Raw genomic sequence first — 19,768 nt, forward strand, 5'->3', positions numbered from 1 at the left:
AGGCCCCCCTTTGCAACACACACACACACACACGCAGTCACCGACAGTGAGTCTCTCCAGTCCATAGAAACAGATACGTGCGTATGTACGTGAAGTGCTTCGTGAAAGCTTTGCCCACTGTGCGTGTGTGTGCGTCGAAGCAGAAGGTGTTGGCTTCTCTGCCATGGGGCCGCCACTCACCGACGCACATCCCCTACTCACGCGCATACACGCTTCCCCTGCCCCTCCCCCTTTCCTGAGCACGGGTGTGCGTCCGTGGGAGGAGGGGAGGGGAGGGGCAGGGGAGGCCCTCATAGACATCCGTTTCCCTTAACACACACACGCATATATGTATATATATATGTATATGTGTGTGCGTGTACTCTGATGCACATTCTCTCCTGGATTCCACGTGTGCCTGTGTGTGTCTCTGTACCAGTGGACGTCTCCACCGACACACTGAGACACACACGCTCACACAAGCGAGTGTGGACGGACGAATGTGTGCCGCGGTTTTAATTTGTGTTGGGCGGGTGGTGGACATGGAAGTAGGCCCTCAAACGCAGGCGGGCAGGGGGGACGCCGCTGTGTTGAAGAGACCGCTTCTCACGAGCTCTGCTCTCCTCTTCCCTTGCTAATGCGCGTGAGATATACACTGGGGGAATGGGGGCTGGAGGAGCTGGGGTGAGGAGGAGGCGGGGTGGGGGGCGATACGCTGAGGCGATGGAGCCCCGCCTCAACGGTCTTCTCTTCCGCATCTATGCGCAGTTGTCGGGGCTTCTCTCTGTCTCTTTGGCACCCACGTATGCGAATGGGGGCGCAACCGTTGCCCCGCTGGGTCACGGCGGTGTAACGGCTGACTGCTCCGACTTGCGCCGTATTCTATCACGTGAAGCGTTCCACTTCCCTGTCGCGCACCTTCATCGTTACCTTCTCTCTCCCTTCACATGTGCGTGCGCATACATGCGACGATGCTAACAGCGGAAGCGACTCAAACTTCGCACACCGGGCGACGAACAGCCGGACTTATCCAGGATACAATATCCGTAGCCAACGAGCGCTTCTCCTTTGCCACTGCGTGTGTGTGTGTTACTCAGCTGCGCCTACACCCACTCACCCGGTATACGCGGAGCTCCGTAGACTCACACACACACACACGTACACACGTACACACAGAGACGACCAGACATACAGGGGACACGCACGCACGCACGCACGCGCACGAGGCGTCATGTCCAAGTACGCCAATCCCGAGTACTGGGAGGACCGGTACCGCAGCAACGACACCACCTTCGACTGGTTCGTCACGTATGACAACCTGCAGGCCATCCTACGCCCTCTGCTCCAGCCGGCGGAGCAGATACGCGTGCTGGTCGTGGGCTGCGGTAACAGCCGTCTCTCTGCGAACATCTATGAGCATCTCAACATTAAGAAAATCACGAACGTGGACGTGTCGCCGACGGTGATCAGTCAGATGCAGCGCCGCTACTCGGAGATGAACGAGATGCAGTGGATATGCGTCGATCTGCTTACCACACCGATAGAGAAGCTGATGCTGGAGCTTTGCCCAAACGACTACCTGTATGACTTCATCTTGGACAAGGGGCTTGCCGACAGCATCCTCGGCGGCGCGAACTCGTTTCACAACCTCTACACCTTCAACAAGAATATGTCGCGCCTGCTGAAACGCGGCGGCCGCTTCATCGTCGTCTCGTACGGGTCACCGGAGACTCGCATGGACCACTTTCGGCGCAAGAGGCTCAACTTTGATGTGGAGCACAAGCTGCTGGAGAAGCCGATGCTGAGCTCCTCAACGGCCAGCCCCACTGGGCACTACCACGTTTATATAATGTTGAAAGTTGGTGCCAAGCCGGCCACCGGGGCTGCCGTGAGTGCAGGCGGCGTCGAGTCGGAGGAAGACGATGACTTCTACGACCGCTTCATGACGCAAAACTACGCCACAAACTGACGTGCGCGTATCCGGCACGGCAGCCGCGGCGACCGCGTCGGAGGCTGAAAGGGGGAGGGGGAGGGGGATGAAGGGCTGCAAGGGTAGACCTGTACGTGCGCTTGAATGCCGTCATCCTCATCATCGTCACCCTCCTCCACCACCGCCACCACCGCCATCCGCAGCAGCTCTTCTTTTGACGCAGCTGTGCGTGGATATGTTTGTGTGTATGTGTGTGCCATCTTTGCCACACGGTAGTCGCCACGATTTCAACGATGCTGTGTCGTCGGCGTGGTGCACGGACAGTGGAGGCGGCGGATGTGCGCATGTGTCTGTGTGTCGCTGCTCCGGCTGCAGATGTACATACTGAAGGCGACAAGACGACGCCACTGACACTCTCCACTCTTCTCGGTTATCTATGCGTCTGTGCTCAAGCGCTCCTCTTCTTGCAGGCGCATCACGCTGGCGGTGGTGCTGCTGGTGCATGGTGGCTGTGCGCCCAGCGAAGGGAGCAGAAGCTTTCCCTGTCTGTGTGTGTGTGCGTGTGTGAGGGTGGTGGTGGACACCAGCGACGAGGGTTGAGTGACAGCCGTAGGTGTGGCAGCCAAGACGACACACTGATTTGCCTACGCGGTGGTGTGGGGAGAGAGTGGAATCCACGCTGCAGCATCGCGCTTGCCTCCTCCTCTCCATGACGGGGCCTTCCCCCCCCCTCCCCCCTCCACTGCTGCCTCACCAGACATATGCGTGAATGAGTAGGAGGCGCGTGGAGATGTACGACGTGAATGGAACTGGCGTAAAACGGCACGGTGTCTTGTGCGTGCGCGCCGACCAGCGAGCGACAGGAAGTAAGGAGGGCGAACGTTCGTCGGCAAAGAAAAGAGTGCGCACACCTGCGCACGTGTAGATGTCACGCTCGCGTGCACGTAGATAACCCCTCGTGCATGCCCCTGTCGTGAGTGTGGGTGCAACTACCTCCCCCCCGCTCTCCCTCTGTGCGTATGAATCGATATGGTGGGACTGTGCCAAACGTGTGTGGTGTGCATGAGTGTGTGGGGGTGGGGGTGGGCGGACAGCGCGGTGCGTGTGCGCTTCCCCCTCTTCACAGCGTGTAGGTGCCCTTGATTCATGTGCGTGTGCGCGTGTGTTCTTGCTCCCCCCTCCCCTCCACAGCACCAGAGGCGAGGTATGCTAAGTCAGAGACCCCTCCCACTCCTGGGCGCGGGACGTCGTTAGGGTGTGCTCTCTCTCTCTTCTATTCCCATCACTCTTCCTCCCCCTCCTCTTCTGCGCATCTTCTCTTCAACGGTGACACCCACACCCACCCACACACGCGCGCACGAGGTGCAGCCGCACAGAACTTCTCGGAGGTTCTCACCTCTCCTTTCGGCTCTCTTACGCGTCTGCCCCCACTCCGCGCGCCCTCTCCCGTCTCTCTTCTCATCTTTCGCTTTCATATATATTTCGACTGAGCCGATTGACCTTCGGGCGGATTTCCAACGAAGTCCCGTTGCCTCGCGCCTCTCGATCTCTGTATCTGCCTCTTCCCCCCTCTTCCCCTCCTCTTCCCCCCTTCTCTTCCTCCCCCCCCCACACGCACAACCCCTCGCTCCCTTTTTCCTGCCCCTCCAGCCTTCTCTGTCGTCCTTCCTCGGCACCGTCAGCCCTAGTAGTCACGCACACGCACCACCCGCACAAGCCCGAGAGGGGAGTGTTGTACATACGCCTGCATACGCGTACGCCCACGTCCGCCGCCCTCACCGCACACAAAAATTGTAATAGCGGAAGCACCACCGACTCATCCACACCTCACCCACGCACACACACACACACGTAAGAGGTCTTCGCGTGCAGCTGTGTCCCTCTTCTTTGTCCCCCCTTTCCTTCTACCCTTTTCCGCTGGTGCTTCGTCCTTTCTGCGTGGCGTTGTCGATTTCCACTCCAGACGCCCACAGACACAAAAACTTCCCCCCTCTCTTCCCCCCCTCTCTCTCTCTCTCGCTCGCTCCGTGTGCGTGTGCGGTGCTAGCGTCTTGGCTTACTCGAAGTATACAATAGAAAGAGGAAGAGAACGCGCACGAGTTCACTGGCGGGCGGCGTCGGCGCAGGCTCGTGTTGTCCCTCTCCTCCCCCTCCCCATCCCCCGGGAAAAGAAAAGGGTAAACGTGCGTCTCCAGCCCCATTCTTTTTTTTTCTTGTCCTCCTTTGCTTCTGCGCTCGTGCGGTTTGAGCGACGCGAGTGAGCCCACGACGCGCATTCTCTGCCCCCCCCCCTCCACTCCTCTTTCTCTCTCGCTGCCTCCCTCTCCAACTCCCAGTGGGCCTTTCAGCCCGACAGGGTGGCGCGCGTGAATGGGGAGGGCGACGTGCTGGTACGTTTCTTCCCCTTCTTTGGTGTTTATTTCTCCTCTCCTGTCTGCCCTTTGGTGCTTCCCTCTCTCGCTTCATCGCTTAGACTGCACGCCCCCTCCCCCTTCCCCCCCTCCCCCTTTCTGTTGTCAGTTTCAGCTCCTCGACAAGAGTTGTCACACACGCACACGCACACACGATAAGAAGAGAGACACAGCACCGCATCGGGATACACACAAAGACGCACACGCACACATACATATACACGCATACGTATATCTTAGTAACGCGCACTGTCCTTCTCCTCCTTCCTCTGCCTCCTCAACAGGTTCGACAGCGTGCGAGAGCAGAGGTATATGACTGGCCCAAGCAGCGTCGCCATCGCCATCTCCTTTCCCACTCCCACTCTCCCCCCCTCCCCTCCCCCACCCCGCCCCGACACAGAACCGTGCGCGTTTTGGGATTTGCGCACTGTGCTGCTCTCGGGAACGCTTACACAGATAGCCGCGTACGCATAGGCACGCACGCTCGCGTGCCAACAGTAGACTCAGTCGCCCCCCTCTCACAGGCCTCCCTCTTTGTGCGCCCTTTCTCGTTTCCTTAAGCTTCGGCACGCACAGACACTTCTGCCTACTCCTCTTTACGCTCGCACCCAGTCGCCCCCTTCCCCCTTTCCACACACACGCACACAGACACATATAGGCGGACATCAGCGTATTTGCACACCGATCCTGTACGTGCTTATCCGTCTGCGTGTGTCCTTCCGTTTTCTCGTCTTCGGCTGTGTTTGTCTGTGTGTTTGCCCCGCGTGGTGTTGTGCGTCGTTGTCCACCGGCCGCTTTGTATTTCTACCTCCCCCCTCCCCCCTCCTCTGCCCACGCACACCGCCATACACGCACCGTTGCTCCGTCCCTCCCTCATATACACCACTCCTCCCTCCCCTCCTCCCCTCTTTCCTCTGCCCACGCACACCGCCATACACGCGCGCACACCTCTTTTTCGCTAAGTGTGCTCCCCCCTCCTCCCCCCGCCTCGCCGCCGCCGCATACCCCCAAAGGGTACCCAACGTGTGCGCGTGTCATCGCCGTCGTGCGTGTGTCTGTGGTCGTGTGCCCCCTTTTTGAACTTCACACGCATTGGCACATCCCACCCGCTCAAGTCCCTCTCCATCACCCGCGCCACCGCTGCCGCTGCTGCAAGCAGCGAGTTTCCACGCTCCCATGTACGGCAAGGCAGAGGAGCAGTCGAAGGAGGCGCCGGTCTCCGGCGCGGCGGAGACGGCCGTGGCCACAACGCGCCTGCCATCTTTTGTGGTTACTTCCGGCAACGACACGCCCTTTCCAAAGCCCACCGCGCCTGCCAAAGCGGGCGCCATGACGCTCAATCCGGATGCGCAGGAGTTCCGCATCACGCCAGCCTTTGCGGGGTCACTCTTTGCCATGCCTTCTGCAGCCACATCCGCACCACCACCACCACCGCTGCCCCTGCAGCCGTGGTTCCCATCACCACTGATAGACTTCTCGACCTGCACAGCTGCCGGCAACAACGGCGCCTCGCATTGTGACAGCTTGTCTCCCCTCGCATCCGCCGCCAGCGATACCATGGACACGCAGAAGCTGGTGGAGGTGACGGAGGCCTACATGAAAAGGCTCTACGGCTGCAGGTGCAAGGAGGAGAAGCTGCACATGGTCTCCGTCTTCCACCTGCACCCCCGCACCAGCGACAAGCAGCTGAGCCGCATCTTCTTCCCTACAGGGGCGTCCGCAGCGGAGGTCCTGGAGCCGCGTGCGATGCCGGAGCCACTTTCCAAGGCGTTTCTAGCGATACGTCAGCGCGCTGGCGTCGTCTTCTTTTCTCGCAAGGACTTCGCCATGGTTGGCGTGGAGAAGGTGCACGACTTCGTGCCCCATGGCCAACATCAGCCGCTCGTGGTACGTTACTGCGGCCCCGATCAGGATGCGACGCCGCTCTCCGGCTCTCCACTACCCCCACGATCCCAGAGCGGCGAGCCGCAGCGAGCCGACGCGATGTCCTATGCGAAGGCGACCAGTCCCAGGCCCAGCGGTCGCCCTACTCCGCCGCAGCCGCACCGCAGGGATGCGTCCAACCCGCGTGACGTCTTCCCTGTCAGCGTAGTGGGGGTGCCCTCCCTTTCCTCCGGGCTCGAGTCTATCGCGTCCGCTGGCACTGCGGCAACGGCGCTGGATGGCGGCGTCAACACCGCCGCCGTGTACGACTCCATTGACGACCATTTTTTGCAGAAGTATGCGGGTGAGAATGTGCACCTCGTCGGCGTGCACAACCTCGCCTATGGCACGACCCCCAAGTCGATCTTCAAGATGTTCTACCCGATGGGGGCACTGAACTCAGAGCTGCTGCCGCGGCCCGTCTCAGTGGACGGCAAGCTGCGCTGCAGCGGCGTCGCCGTCTTTGGCTCTAAAGGGATGGCGATGGAGGCAGCAGAGAAGATGAACAACTTCGTGCCGCACGGGCAACGGCGGCCCGTCGTGGCGCGCTTCCTTGCGCGCGCGACGAGCCCCGCCGTTGATGGCAATGGCAGCAGCACCGCGATGGCGACGACGGCGTCCACGCCGCGGGGGTCGACCTTGTCGCCAAGCCCAACCTTCGGCATCTCCTCCGCAGCCGCATTGCTCGAGTCCGTTGAGAAGCAGCTGCGGTCTAAGTTGCTGAATGAGAGTCAACTTGCGGCGGACATGGCGGCGCTTGTCTTGTGTGCAGAGAGCGGCGAGGCGGAGGCGAAGAGGTTGGCGTCGGTGCTGAGGGACGTTCTGCTCTCAATGGGCGACCACTCCACCATCGTCGCGAGCCCGCTCTGCGGCGCCCTCCGCACGCTGCACAGTACGCTGGGCATTCCTGTGCGCGCCTTCCCGGCAGCGCCGGCCGATGCCTCGCCAGGCGCCCGCAAAGGCGTTCTCTTCCTTCAGCAAATCGGCCGCGCCCTAATGATGCTCGTGGCCGACACGGAGGCGGCCCGCCAGACCCGCATGGTTGCCGCGGTGCAGTGCGCCTACCTCTACCGGCACACGTACCTGCCCAAGACGCCACTGTGCTTTGCCACAACGCTGTTTCGAAACTGCGCGAAGGAGCTCCGCGAGGCGAAAGAGTTCCTCTGCCGCGCGCCCGACGTGCCGTCAAGCCTCGCCGAGGAACAGCAGCACCGCCCGTGGATCACGCTGATGGATGCGCTGCATGAGATGGTGAGCGTCTGGCGCTCGCTTGACCCTCGCACCTACGCTCAGGACGCTGTGCGCGGCGAGTACGAATGCTTTATGTGTGAGTTTCGTGGTGTGAACACGAGCAGCAGCAGTCTGCTGTCGAGCAGTCTCAACGCCGCTGCCGCATCCGTCGAGGTCGCCGCTGCCAGAGGAGGGGAACGCCATAGCGGTGCCTGTACACCGCGCAACGACGCACTGGAGGTGCCCATGGAGGCACCCAACCACGCGAACTCGGCGAAGGGACACGGCAGCAACAGCGTCAATGCAAGTGCAAAGCGGTCGCAGCTCGTGACCCCAAGTGCTCGGCCAACCCCACGCCGCGTCGTCTCCAAGTCGTACAGCACCACCGGTGACTGGAAGGTGAAGCAGAGCACGCCGCTTATGGGGCCTAACTGCGCCGTGCCGCCGCAGGTGATGCTGGCTAGTCCGGTCAGCGACTACACGCAGGGCGCTTCAGAGCTGTCGGCTGAGAGCAACTCCGCCGGCACGGTGCTCGGCAGCGCGCTGCGCTCGCGGGGTCTCACACCGCAGCACCCAAGCATGCGCTTCAACTGGGGCTCGCGTTTCCTTTCGGCTGCACCGCAGCTCAGCATGCCGCCCATGCCAGCCATGTCTGCCGCTGCCATGCTGCCCGCAACACCGACGCACTCGGCCTCTTCTCCTTCATCTGTCACGACGACGGCGGCGGCTCCTGGCGGCGCCGCCACTTCCGCTGAGCGGTCAGATGCTACCATGACGGAATTGACGGTGTACATAACGAAGCTCCCCTCCTGCCTCAGTGCTGGTCAGGTGCGGCGTCTGCTGCTGCACTTCGGTGAGTTTCGAAAGGTCCGACTGTGCCACGACGACAAGGAGACGACACGCGGCGGCTCGGCGGAGGCGCTGGCGGCGCACCACCTCCGGTTCGACCAGCTGTGCTTCGGCTTTGTTGAGTTCGCGGAGGGCCGCAGCGCCAAGGCAATGGTGGAGTTCTTCCGAAATGAGGTGCACACGCCGAGCGCCTTCGCCTTCTTGCGAACGAACGACGTGCACGGCTACGACGACACGGAGATCCATCAGCTGCGCAACACGCGCACCAGCCAGGCTCGCAATCCCATCCACGATCAGCAGCCCCTCGACGCCACCCGCACGCAGCCGTGCCTCTTCGGCATTGTCCGGCCACACCACATCGTGGAAACGTACATCGATGCGATCACACCCGAGGAGGTGGCCGAGGCGGTGCGGCAGCTACACAAACAAGAGGCGGAAGCTCAGCAGCAGCAGCAGCAGCAGGAGGAGCAGCAGCGGCAACTAAAGATGTCCGCATCTCCTCTCATCCACCAGACCGTTTTCTCCACGTCCAGCCCCTACTCAACGACAGGGCCGAAGGAGGTGCTGTTTGGAAGCTCAGCAGCCGCTGCCACCCCACCAGCAGGGGATGCCTGTAATGACAAAGACAGCGGCGCTTCCACCGTCGCTGCCCTGCAGCCGATGGACGCAGTGCACTTCCCGAGCGGCTTTCCCTACCATGAGGTCTTCGCTGCCGCCGCCTCGCATGCTGGCAACGGCAGCGACGCCGATCACCACGACCGCACTGCCAGCCGTGCCCACCTGCACGCAGACGAGATGGACCTCTACGGCAGCTGCGCCCCGGTCATTGTGGGGGAGGAGGAGGTCGAAGGGCTGCCGGAGTACCAGGTGCAGCAGATCCTGGAGCTGCTGAGCTGATCGCAGCGGATGGCAAACGGAGCGCTACAGCGTTGCCTGGTGGTGCGGTAGGGGTCTTGGACGGCTCTGATTGCTCCCCTCCCCTTCGTTTGGTATTCGCGCGTGATGCACGGCCTCACCCCCCATCCCCCTTCCTGCCGTGCGCGGTGTGCCTGTGTCTGTCGTACGTCGCTTCCTTCTGTTTTTATTACCTTCACTCGTGTACGATCTCCCTCTAATTCTGTCGTCAGTGGTCGAAGGGCTGACGCGCGCATGCGTGTGTGTGTGTGCGTGTGCGTTCGTCGGGTGAGCGATGCACCGACAAGCCGCACTGCGCCCACATCCAGGCAAGGCTTGCTGCGGCACACTTTTGTGTGGACGTGCACGGCAGGTCTTCACACACACGCACGACCCTCGCCCTTCCTCTGACTTTACTAATGTACGTTGGCGACGGACAATAGAAGTGTCTCGTGTAGCCTCGTTGATCGGCCGACCACTAAGTGGGGTGGCGGCGGCATCGGTATGAGAGGTTGGCTGCTGCCGCCGCCCTATCGCCGCCACCTCATTATTCCTGCCTCGTCCCCTCCCCCCTCTCTTTCGCCCTGCAGAAAGGGGGGAGCGAGCCACATAGAGGGAGGGGGCGCACAGGGCGCGCTGCCGAGGCATGAAGGTAAGTCAGATCTGCGCCTCCACACGCGGTCATCCCCTCTCCCGCTTCACCGTCGTGGCACCTCTTGGCGAGCCTTTGGCATGCGGCCCCCCCGCCTCTTCCTCTCCCTCTCTCTCTGCGGTCGACAAGATGTACACACATATGCACGCACACGGCATCGCCCCCTCCCCCTCCCCCTCCTCTACCCGTTTTCTCTTCGCATACGCCTCTGCACATGTGTCCTGTATGCTGGCTGCAGGCGAGAGGGCCCTCTTTGGGCCTCTCTCCACTTCCCCTCGACCCAGAAGGGCCCGCCACGTGGACAGCGTGAGTCTCGCATGTCGCTCACGACCAAGAGTGGGCGCAAGCGCGTTCATGCTAGTTGCTGTGCAGCACCTCGCAGGTGTCTGGCTGACAGTCTGGCACTGACGGCCGAGCATAGAACTGCAAAGAGTGTCTTGGTTCAGCACCGCTGCATGCACAGATGGACGGCGGGCGTGTAGGATACGGTGACCTGCTCTGCCTGAGGACACTTGCCACATCCGCAGTAACAACGCCGCCGAGGTTACAGACGATGTGCAGCGCGTCGCGCTGGGCGGCGATGTTGAAGCGAGTCAGATCCATGAGGCGCTCGCGGGCATTCGACAACCGTCGCCGCGCGCACACGCGCTAGCTGGAGGCAATCCTGGACGGTCCTGCCGCTATCCGCAGCGAAGCTTCATGCGTAGCCCTCGCTCCTTCCCTACCGGGCCGCTACCTGCTGCGGCCTGAGCTGTGCATCAGGGCTTCCGACATACACGGAGGGGTCATGACTCTGGCAATCTCGGCTGCCTAACCAGCTCGCGGTGCCGACGCATCGCAGCAGAGGCGCAAGCGTGCTGGGACGCCTTCACGGCGTCCTTCTACGTTGTCTCAGCCAACAACCGCTTCGACAGACGAAGCCGTGCCGGCACAAGGTGCCTGGAGCGTGCCTCGCGTGCGCGGGCCGCTGGGTGAGGCGCTGCCGACGTGGCTGCCGCGCATGCGCACGTTGTTGCGTATCTTCAATGGGGCCAGCGACAGGTGGACGGTGTTGCCGATGCAGCTCCTCACATGGACGTTGTGGACGTGTGCTGCACCCACACTGCCTTGAGGGTGCTGTAGGTCTTGCACCTGACAAAGCCTCTCTCTATAGGGCGGCCATCCTGCTCGATACCATACGATGTGTTATTGCCTTCGACTGGCGATGCTGAAGCCCTGAAGAGGTCAGTTGTTCTGGCGCAGCGCTCCGCGGTGAGGCTTCCAGTGGTACAACGTACTGCGGTGGCAGTGCGGACGTTGGCCAGGTGTGCAGGTCTATCCAACCATCTCCGTGCTGAGAGCGTCATAGCTATCGCGGCGTCGCTCAGCGACTTGCTCCAAGTCGGGGCGAGGACGCGGAGGACGCCCTCCTCGGCTGATGCGACGCCGCCGCCGCTTTGGCGGAAGGCTCTCGAGACCGGCTACGATTGCGGGGGGACGCTATTGCGGGTTTTCAATGACACTCGTTGAGGCCCGAAGGCGCTTGCGGCGAGCACTGGCTTGGCGGCACGCTGCATGACTGCAACGGGACAGCCGAGGCGCATTGTGCAGTGTGACAGGCGGCCCGGCGGCGCTGGGCTGCTCTCTTGTTTTATGCAGGCCTGCAGCTGTATCTGCGAGAGCGTTGGCCGCTGCCTCGATGCGCTACCAGACCTGGCTCGCTCTTGCCTCGGCCTCTGTGGGGCTTTACCGATGGCCCACGCAGTCCAAGGGAAACGTCGTGTGCAGCTGCCAGCGCGACCTTGAGCGTGCTGTGGTATGAGGGCAGTTTCGCCTCTGCCTGCCACGCGCTATGTACAACTTGCTCGCTGTCCACGGCGCAGCGCGGTCAATGGCGGCAGGGCAGGGCACGCTGGCACGGAGGAAGGCAGTGATTACGAGCGCGCACCCTACGAGAGAGAAAGCGGGCAAGGGAGGGTGTGGATGGCTCTGTGAGCGCCATTGACCTCACGCGGCAGCGGCAACTACGTGCGCTGCTCTCTCTCTCTCACTCTCTCTGCTCCCTCTTCGTATCGCGCTGCCTTTCCCCCGCCAACGGTGTTCGAGGCCGTGTAGGTACACATGGGCCTCTCCATGTGCATACAGTGTGCCGCATCATGGCACACAGCATACGTACGCCTGCACAGTCTCCGATGAACACTTCGGAGTTCCCTGTTGCAAGCGTGGAAAGGCTCATGCACCCTTTATTCCCCATGGCTGTCTCTGTCGACGATCGTACCGTCTGCGCTGCTCGCCAGCGCATCTTAAAACGCTCAGCGCACGCTCGCCCCCTCTCCCACGAGGGAGGGAAGAGAAAACCTGGGCCTCTCTGCGCGACTGCGATCACACCACTTCTCCTCCCTCAATCTGCTCGCTGCCCCTCTGCGCATCTCCTCTTGAATAGCCTACACGTTGCACACACGAGCTTTGCCCACGCATATCCGTTGCTTTCTCGATTCCACGTCGTTCCTGCCGACTGCCCTGCGTTATCACGGCGGTGTGCCTTCTCGGCTGCAGGTGTGGGGCGGCAGCTGCGGCGCCATGGGCAACATCTTCATCTTCGTGTTCATCGGCGGCGTCGCCTGCGGTGCCATCGTTATCTTTCTCATTGCGTGTCTCCGCTGGAAAGCGCTTTCGCTTAGACTGCAGCCACCGGAGCACTGCATGTGGGAAACGGCGCCGTCGACCGGGATGAGCCGAGACGGCCTTGCCCTACTGAACAAGATGAAGACAGAGACGCTAGGCGAGAAGAAAAAAAAGGATTGAGGGCAGGTGAGCTGTAGGTGATGGCCGCCGTGCATACATGGTCGCCAACCGCGTCTGTCAGCAAGGGCGCCGACGGGCCTGTCAAAGCACTGCCTCACCTCGCTTCTGAGCCCTCTGCAGCTCTGCCTACTCGCCCAGCTTTCTCCCCCCTCCCAGACCGCGCCGACGATGAAGCTGGCGTCTTTTCTACATCGTCCGAGTGCACGATGTTGAATACCTGAGCGTGTGCCGGGCGGTGCTCCTCACACTCTTTCTCAGCGTGTGATGGGCATGGGCACAACTCGCCCATTCCACTTACTTTGGCTTGAGGTGAAGGGTTGGAACTGCCCTTCCTCCTCTTGTGCTCGCTGCTGTGATGCCGGCCTCACTCTACACCGCACCTGCGTTGGTGCGCCTGCGGGCCTGCGCGTGCCCCTTCCCCCTTTCGCCCCGGCTTTCTCTCCTGCGCGTATTTTTCTGCCATCGATGTCTGTGCCTTCCCCTTCCCATTCCTCCTCTCTCTGCGTGTGAGATCGACGGTGGCGCACTCGACTCCCAGACAGAAGCGGAGAGAGAAAGGGAGGGGCGCCGCCGCCAACAGAGAGAAGGGTGGTGAGAGCGGGCGGCCCACCAAACGTGTGCGGCACCTCATGGGGAGGACAGTGCACACGGAAGAGGAGGGGGGCCGCCAACGGCCGCCTTTTTGTGTATCCCTCGGCCCCGTGCCCGACCGCACGTCGTGTGGCGGGGGTGTCTGGCGGCACCACTCCAGGTAGGCATCGAAAGCGTCGAGAGAGACCTCTACGAGGCGAGGGATGGGTGTGGGGGCCTTGCTGGATCGTGAGACTGCATGCCGCAGCCCTGTTCCGGACCCCCAAGAGAAACCATTCTTTCCGTTGCCGGCTGTTGCTTGCCGGCCTGTAAAAGCTCTGCCGTGTGTACACGACCTCTGCTTGCTCATCACCCGCCGAGGCTTGAGACATACAGGAGTAACAGGGGGGGGTGACGGGTGCTGACTACCCCCGCCCCTTACTCTACGAGAGGCTTACACCTTACGGTGCGCCGTTCCCTGTTGCTCACTGCAACGCTTTCGACGCCTCGGTATCCCCACCTCTTCACGACTCTTGGGCGCTCACTTCGAGGATTCGTTGCGCGTCGTCTACTCAACTTCCCCCGAAAGCCGCGACTGCGTCTGCGCGTGTGCCCCTCTTGCCGCGTGCTGTTTATCGTGTGCGTTGCCCTTGTCCCCCCCCTCCTCTCCCCTGCGCGTTCGTTGCCTGTGCCGGGGTGGCCCTCTTTGCCCCCCCCCCCCCCACCGGCCGTGGCGGTGCCCCCTTCGCCAGCGCCGCCTCGCCCCGCTGCCAGGGGCGTGGGGTGCTGGCCCTACCGCCAGGGGAGGGCGCCGCCAGCGGCGGGGCCAGGGCGGGGGCGCGTGGGGTTTTTTTTTTGGCGGTGGTGAAGGGGGTGGGGTGGGGGGCCAGCAGGCGCGGCGGCGAATGCCGCACAAGCGCCCCAGCGCGAATTCGTGCGTTCTTTTTTGCCATCGTGCGCTATTAGCGTGTGCCTTTCGGTGCACACGCCGAAGGTCGCGCGGCGCGCGCGTGGTGCACAGGGACACAACCACACATACATACCCGCCCCTACAGGCACGGTGCGGGAGACAGGGAGGCATCGCTAGTGGCCCCGCCGTCTCCCCCTATTTTTCTGTGGGCAGCTGTGATGGCGGGGCTGCGCTGGGGTTGGCTGCCTCGCTGGCGCTCTGCGCGCGCCGAAGCTGTTGCGCTGCCGGTGCGCCGGCCAGCCGCTCCTGCTCCTTGGCCTCAAAGGAGCGAACGCCGACGAGCAGTTCCTTCATCCGGGTCACCGCGATGCGCATCTCGCTATTGGTGAGCACGGGGGCGTAGTCGGACAGGTGCGGCTGCATGTCGAGTAGTTTCATCTTCTTCACGCGATCCGCGACGACGCCGGTATCGATCTCCTTATCGCGCACGTCGGCGAATGTGACGAGGTGGTGCAGCATCATGCTGCGGCCCACAGCGTCGAGGATGTAATTTGGCGTCAGCCCAAGTTCCGCGACTGGGTCGATCGCTTGCGCCTTTGCCTCCTCCGGCGTCGGCGGCGGCACTGGCGGCATGCAGAGCAGCGCGTAGAAGCGCTTCCAGAACTCATCACTCACGCGAAATCGGTAGTAAGGCATTGTAAGCGGCAGACATAGGCTGCGCATGGGGTCCTCAGTGAAGTCGCCGTGCATCTGCGCCGTCTGCGCCCGTGTCACGGTCGCCGTCACCTCTTTGGAGAAGACGACGTGAGTGCAGTAGTCCGTGTGGTAGTCATCGCCCACGGTCGCCTCGAACACCCGCGCCAGCAGCAGCGGCCGCTCCGTCGCGAAGTGCACGGCGTGACCGAAGGGCTTGCAACTCTTGACAAGGCTCCGATAATAGACGATTTCCATGTCGTTCAGCGCCGCCCACGCAGCGGCGGCGCCGTAGAGCCGCGTGCGGTCCCTCTGCTCCACCGCAAAGGCGAGGTTGAGCAGCGAGGAGACCGCCTGCTCATCTCGGCGCAGGTTGACGAGCAGGGCAGCGCGCCACAGGTACAGGGAGGTGATCTCCTCGCGCAGATCTTCGTCCTCGCGGAGCGGGTTCGCGCCGGCATGAACGCTGTCGGCGCCGGTCTTCGCTGTGGCCGGGGTGAACTCATGACCGTCGGAGCCGTCGATTACGAAGCGTGCCTCAAGGCCACGACCACGAGCGGCCGCCTTAAGCCGTACATCGACGGTGTGCTGGATGCCCTTCACCACCTGCTCGAGCTTCTCCTCGGCAGCCAGGGATACTAAGGCGCGTATCTCCGGCGTTGGGGCGTCCTCGACCTCGTACACCTGGCGCTCCGCCAGCACCTCCGCGCCCTTCGTCACTGGCCGCATGGTGAAGCACCGTGGGAAGCGACACGCCGGCGCGCCGGCGCATGTGCACCGCCCACCGGCGCCGCACCGGTACCGTAAATCGAATGCGGTGCTGCGAACGACGAAGTCGCGCCGCGCCTTCTCCACGTCGGAGGCCGGCGGCGGGGCGCCACGAAAGTGCCGGGCCTCGACGACGCCGCGCAGATGCGTCAGGGATGGCTCCGCTGGCGCGGCGTCTATGAAGTCAGAGCAGTCGCACGGCGCCAATGGCTTCCGCCTTGTCTTCAGCTTTGACGCGATGCTGGATAGGAATGCTCTCATGAGGCGGGTCTGTGACTGAAGTTGTATGAAGCTGAGGACGAGGCTCGCTAAATGAGGAGTGGGGGCGGGAGTGGGTATGGGCGGGGGCCGCGTGGGCTGAGCTGTCTCCCTCAGATAAGGACCATGGCACGGAGAACGCAGGCAAAGGGGAAGGTGAGGCGTGAGAGGACCGCCTACGCGGCAGCAGATCACACTGACCAAACTGTTCCTTCCGCTAACACTCCCTTCTCGTATCCCTCTCGCTCACGCGTGCGTTGCCGGCCTTCAGCTTCGCAAGCCGGTAGAAGAAGGCCGCGCGCACAGCGCACCCATCACGCCGGCTCACGAGGAGCAGGGCGACGCAGAGGGGGACTTATGGTGACACAGTCAACGCCGAGACAGGCTGTGTGGAGAGAGACCGCGCGGTAATGGCGGAGAGACGGGAGCGACAGCACCAGCTCGCATAGGAGCCCAACTGCAACGATTCATCTCTGGCACAACGCCGTCGCTACTGCAGTGAGATTTACCCGCGCACACGCCCAGATACACACTCGTGCACGGGAGGGACGTGGGCTGCAAGTCCGTAGAGCACTCCGGTAATGAACGGGTAAATTCACACAGCCACTGACATGCCGAGCGACGAGCGCGAGGGCGTGTAAATATATATATATATATAAATATATATGCTCCCTTTTTTTCACTACTGAACGTACGGCACCGTGCTCACGTACTCGTGCAGGCGGTTACGCATCTGCTGCACAACACAGTCGGCGATCCACTGAAGGTTGTTAATCTCCAGCTCTTTCAGCTTCACGTAGGCGTAGAAGACGCCGTACTGGAACTGCCGCGTCATAGCGTCATTGTACATGACCACTGACATCTCGACAAAGCGGCGCTCCAGCGACTTCTTGCTCGCCGAGTCCACTGTCCGGCTGCTATCGTCGAGCAACTCGAAGTAGGTTGTGAAGCGACGCAGGCGGTCGCGCAGTTGCTCCTCGTTTTCGCTTTCTGCGATGTCGTCGTGGATGTCGACGAGGGAGCCGATGCTCGGGAACACTTTACGGCGGTCTACTGGCGTGATCTCGCGCATGCCGAGCGTGTTCAGCGTGAAGGTGAGAACCATGCGATCTGCCTCGGCGTCCAGCAGCGCGCACATCACCTCGCGCGTCTCCCCGCCGAGGTTGTAGCAGAAGTCATAGAACTGCTCGTAGTAATTCTTCATGAGGATGCCACGGATGTACTCTACCGAGAGCTCATCCAAGTCGCGCTCGAAGCCGCCCTCCGCGCTGAAAAAGCGGCCCACAGGGCTGTCGATCAGCACGACCTCGAACATTTCTTGCACATCCGAGGCTGCGATGAGGGTCGGCATCTCCGGGAAGACGCCGAGGGGGTGGCACTTGGTTAGTAGCTCGAGGTTGGCGCGGCCGCTGCGCTTTGCCACGATCAGCTTCAGCACGTTCGACAGCATGTACTCGCAGCTGATGAAGTCCAGAAACTGGCACAGCGGCGGCTCCGCCCAGGAGCGCAGCTCCCTGAATTGCTTCATAAGCAGCCCTTGCGCGCGATCGACGATGATGCGCGAGGTCAGCGTGCCATCCTGCTGCAGAAAGTTCCCGTAGTCGGTGATCTGCAGCTGGCTCTTCATGTCACCTAGGTTGTCGCATTGGCAGAGGTTATTGTACTCATCAACACGGAGAAGGGCGTCGCGGTAGCCGTGCACCATGGCCTCGAGGTGGCCCTCGTGCACGTTGTAATCTAGCATACTACGGCCCATCTTGTTCGACCACAAGCGTGTGTGCGTGTGGGAGGGGAGGGGGGGGCAGGTGCGATGCATTCAATGAGAAAACAGCAAGGAGGAAGGCGTCGACGGAGTACAACTGCTGCGGTGTGGATGTTGGGAGGAGGTATAGATGTAGGTGTGCATGTGCGTGAGTGGGCGAGTGAGCATGCGCGGCAGAGTGGTGATGGAGGGAGGGGGAAGAGGACCAGCAAGACTAGCATGGAAAGCAGTGAGAGAGAGAGAGTTTGCTGGCGCCCACGTACACGCGGACGCACACGGAAGGGGGCCAGAGGAAAGAGAGGCACAGGGGCGGCTTTGAACTACCCCTCTCCTCCCCCCGCGCCTCTCTAGCCAAACATCGACGCACGTGCGCATCACAGCCTCCACCCCCCACCCCCTCCCTTCTCCGCATCGAGGCTGCTGCTCTCTGCAGCCGCGAGGCCGTCCTATGGCCTCCCTTCCAAACTCGCAGACACGCGAACGCAAGCGTGCGCCATATCTGCTGTGAGATGTGCCCACGTGTGCGTCGTAGCGATGCAGCGGCAGCTGCACTCAACGGTGGGTGCTGCGCATGGGCGTAATCGGCTGAGATATGGAGAGAGGAGAAGAAAGGGATCATCAGCGACCACAAGCCGTTGTGTTCTCCTCTCTTCCAAGCCCAGGCCACGGCCGTGATGGCTTCCTTCATCCCCCTCGTAACATGTGCGCGCCGCGACGGGCTCACGAGCTGCAAGGGGGGGGGCGGTGGCTCCAGCGGTACAGTCAGGGCCCAAGACACAGAGGTTGACTGAGGCGGTGCCACCTGCGCGACAGAATCGTTCGATTCTTGCACCTGCTCGCGCAAGCGCCGGCTCTCGAGCTATGCGTTGCGCAGCCAACCTTTTACCTCCTGCTGTCCCTGCCGTGCGAGTGCGGCTATCTCCTCGAGCTCTTGTACCATGACCTCTTCACACTGCAGCACGCATGCTTGACGACGAGCATGGAGCTGAAGCTCGACCAAATCTGCAGGGGGTGACGCTAGAGTCGCTGCACCGTCCTCATCACTCTTATCTGCGACAGGCTCGGCTGCTGCTGATGCCCGAGACCCTTGTAAAGCCGGTATCCCACCGCCGACATCTCCACACGGTTGCTAGTGGTGGTGGTGGTGGTGCTCACAGCGTCATCTGACATTGTGCCTGTGCCCTGCGCTGCTTCCACCGCCGCCACTCAAGACGCTGGTGTCCGCACTGACGAAAGTCCCGCGAGTCCATCGGGGCGGCGGTGTGAGAAGGATGGAAAGGGGGGGCGTCTACGGCTGCGGCACCGCTACCTGCTCGCTTTGGTGTGGGTGACGTGGCAGCGCGCTCGGCACGAGGGACCGTTGCCGGCACCGGGGCCAGCACCTCCATGATCTCGCCCGAGGCGGGCGCCGCGCAAGTGAACAGTGCACATCTGCGGCACCTTCCCAAGAACAGCACAGGGGGCTCCCACGAGAGGAACTTGAGGGCAGTGCCGCGTAGACCGGGGCCCACTACGATGACTGGATGCGCTGCCAGCGGTCGACTAGGGAGGCGAGCAGCGCGGCGCCCATCGTGCGGGAGGGGCCGCTCCAGCAAAATGAAAAAAACATGAATACGTGACGACGCATGTGTGTCAACGCCCACCAACGCGCGGCAGCCGCGCACTCTCCGCATGCCCCCGGAGGCCACTCGTCTGCTCGATTGTCGGCTGCCGCGCGCTCGTGGAGGCGGCGGTGACTGCCTATGGCCTCGCGAGCTCTTCCGCCAGTGATCGGTTCACCAAAGATGTGTTGCCGCTGATGCCCAGACGACGCAGGTGTGCCAGTGCCAGGGCACACATGGCAGTGGCAGTGGAGGAAGGCCAGTGCATCGGGGGTGAAGAGGCTACGCACGTCGCGAGCGTCTTTCCATGTAGCTGTGCGACATGTCTAGGTGCGTCAGAGCAGTGCACCACGGGCGCGGGAGAAGGGGCGCTGACGCGTGAATCCTTCTTTGTGCCGCTGCTATGCCAGCGTCTGCCTACCCCACCCACATCATCTCCAGCAGTGTACGCCGACGCAGGCGGTCGTGCACAAGGAAGAGCTCGACACCGGTATTGCTGCTGTTAGCGAGGCTCTCAGAGGCTGACTTGGCGCCAGGCAATAGCGGTGAGGCAG

General features: G+C 62.2%; 4 protein-coding genes across 4 annotated transcripts; 3 read left to right on the top strand and 1 right to left on the bottom strand.

Moving 5' to 3' along the window:
* Positions 1-1,210: 1,210 nt before the first annotated feature.
* Positions 1,211-1,948, top strand: LSCM1_07787 (uncharacterized protein; the record flags this gene model as incomplete). Its single annotated transcript, XM_067325144.1, has 1 exon — positions 1,211-1,948. One exon carries the CDS (start codon positions 1,211-1,213, stop codon positions 1,946-1,948), a length of 738 nt encoding a protein of 245 aa, XP_067181349.1.
* Positions 1,949-5,496: 3,548 nt separating this feature from the next.
* Positions 5,497-9,219, top strand: LSCM1_07788 (uncharacterized protein; the record flags this gene model as incomplete). The annotated part of the gene is made up of 1 exon (XM_067325145.1): positions 5,497-9,219. The coding sequence occupies one exon, from the start codon at positions 5,497-5,499 to the stop codon at positions 9,217-9,219; it is 3,723 nt and encodes a 1,240-aa protein (XP_067181350.1).
* A 3,208-nt stretch (positions 9,220-12,427) lies between these two features.
* On the top strand, positions 12,428-12,652 carry LSCM1_07789 (uncharacterized protein; the record flags this gene model as incomplete). The annotated part of the gene is made up of 1 exon (XM_067325146.1): positions 12,428-12,652. One exon carries the CDS (start codon positions 12,428-12,430, stop codon positions 12,650-12,652), a length of 225 nt encoding a protein of 74 aa, XP_067181351.1.
* Positions 12,653-16,533: 3,881 nt separating this feature from the next.
* Positions 16,534-17,607, bottom strand: LSCM1_07791 (uncharacterized protein; the record flags this gene model as incomplete). Its single annotated transcript, XM_067325147.1, has 1 exon — positions 16,534-17,607. The coding sequence occupies one exon, from the start codon at positions 17,605-17,607 to the stop codon at positions 16,534-16,536; it is 1,074 nt and encodes a 357-aa protein (XP_067181352.1).
* Between the last annotated feature and the right edge of the window lie 2,161 nt (positions 17,608-19,768).

The sequence above is a fragment of the Leishmania martiniquensis genome, chromosome 5, assembly GCF_017916325.1.
Source record: "Leishmania martiniquensis isolate LSCM1 chromosome 5, whole genome shotgun sequence".
Lineage (NCBI taxonomy): Eukaryota > Euglenozoa > Kinetoplastea > Trypanosomatida > Trypanosomatidae > Leishmania > Leishmania martiniquensis.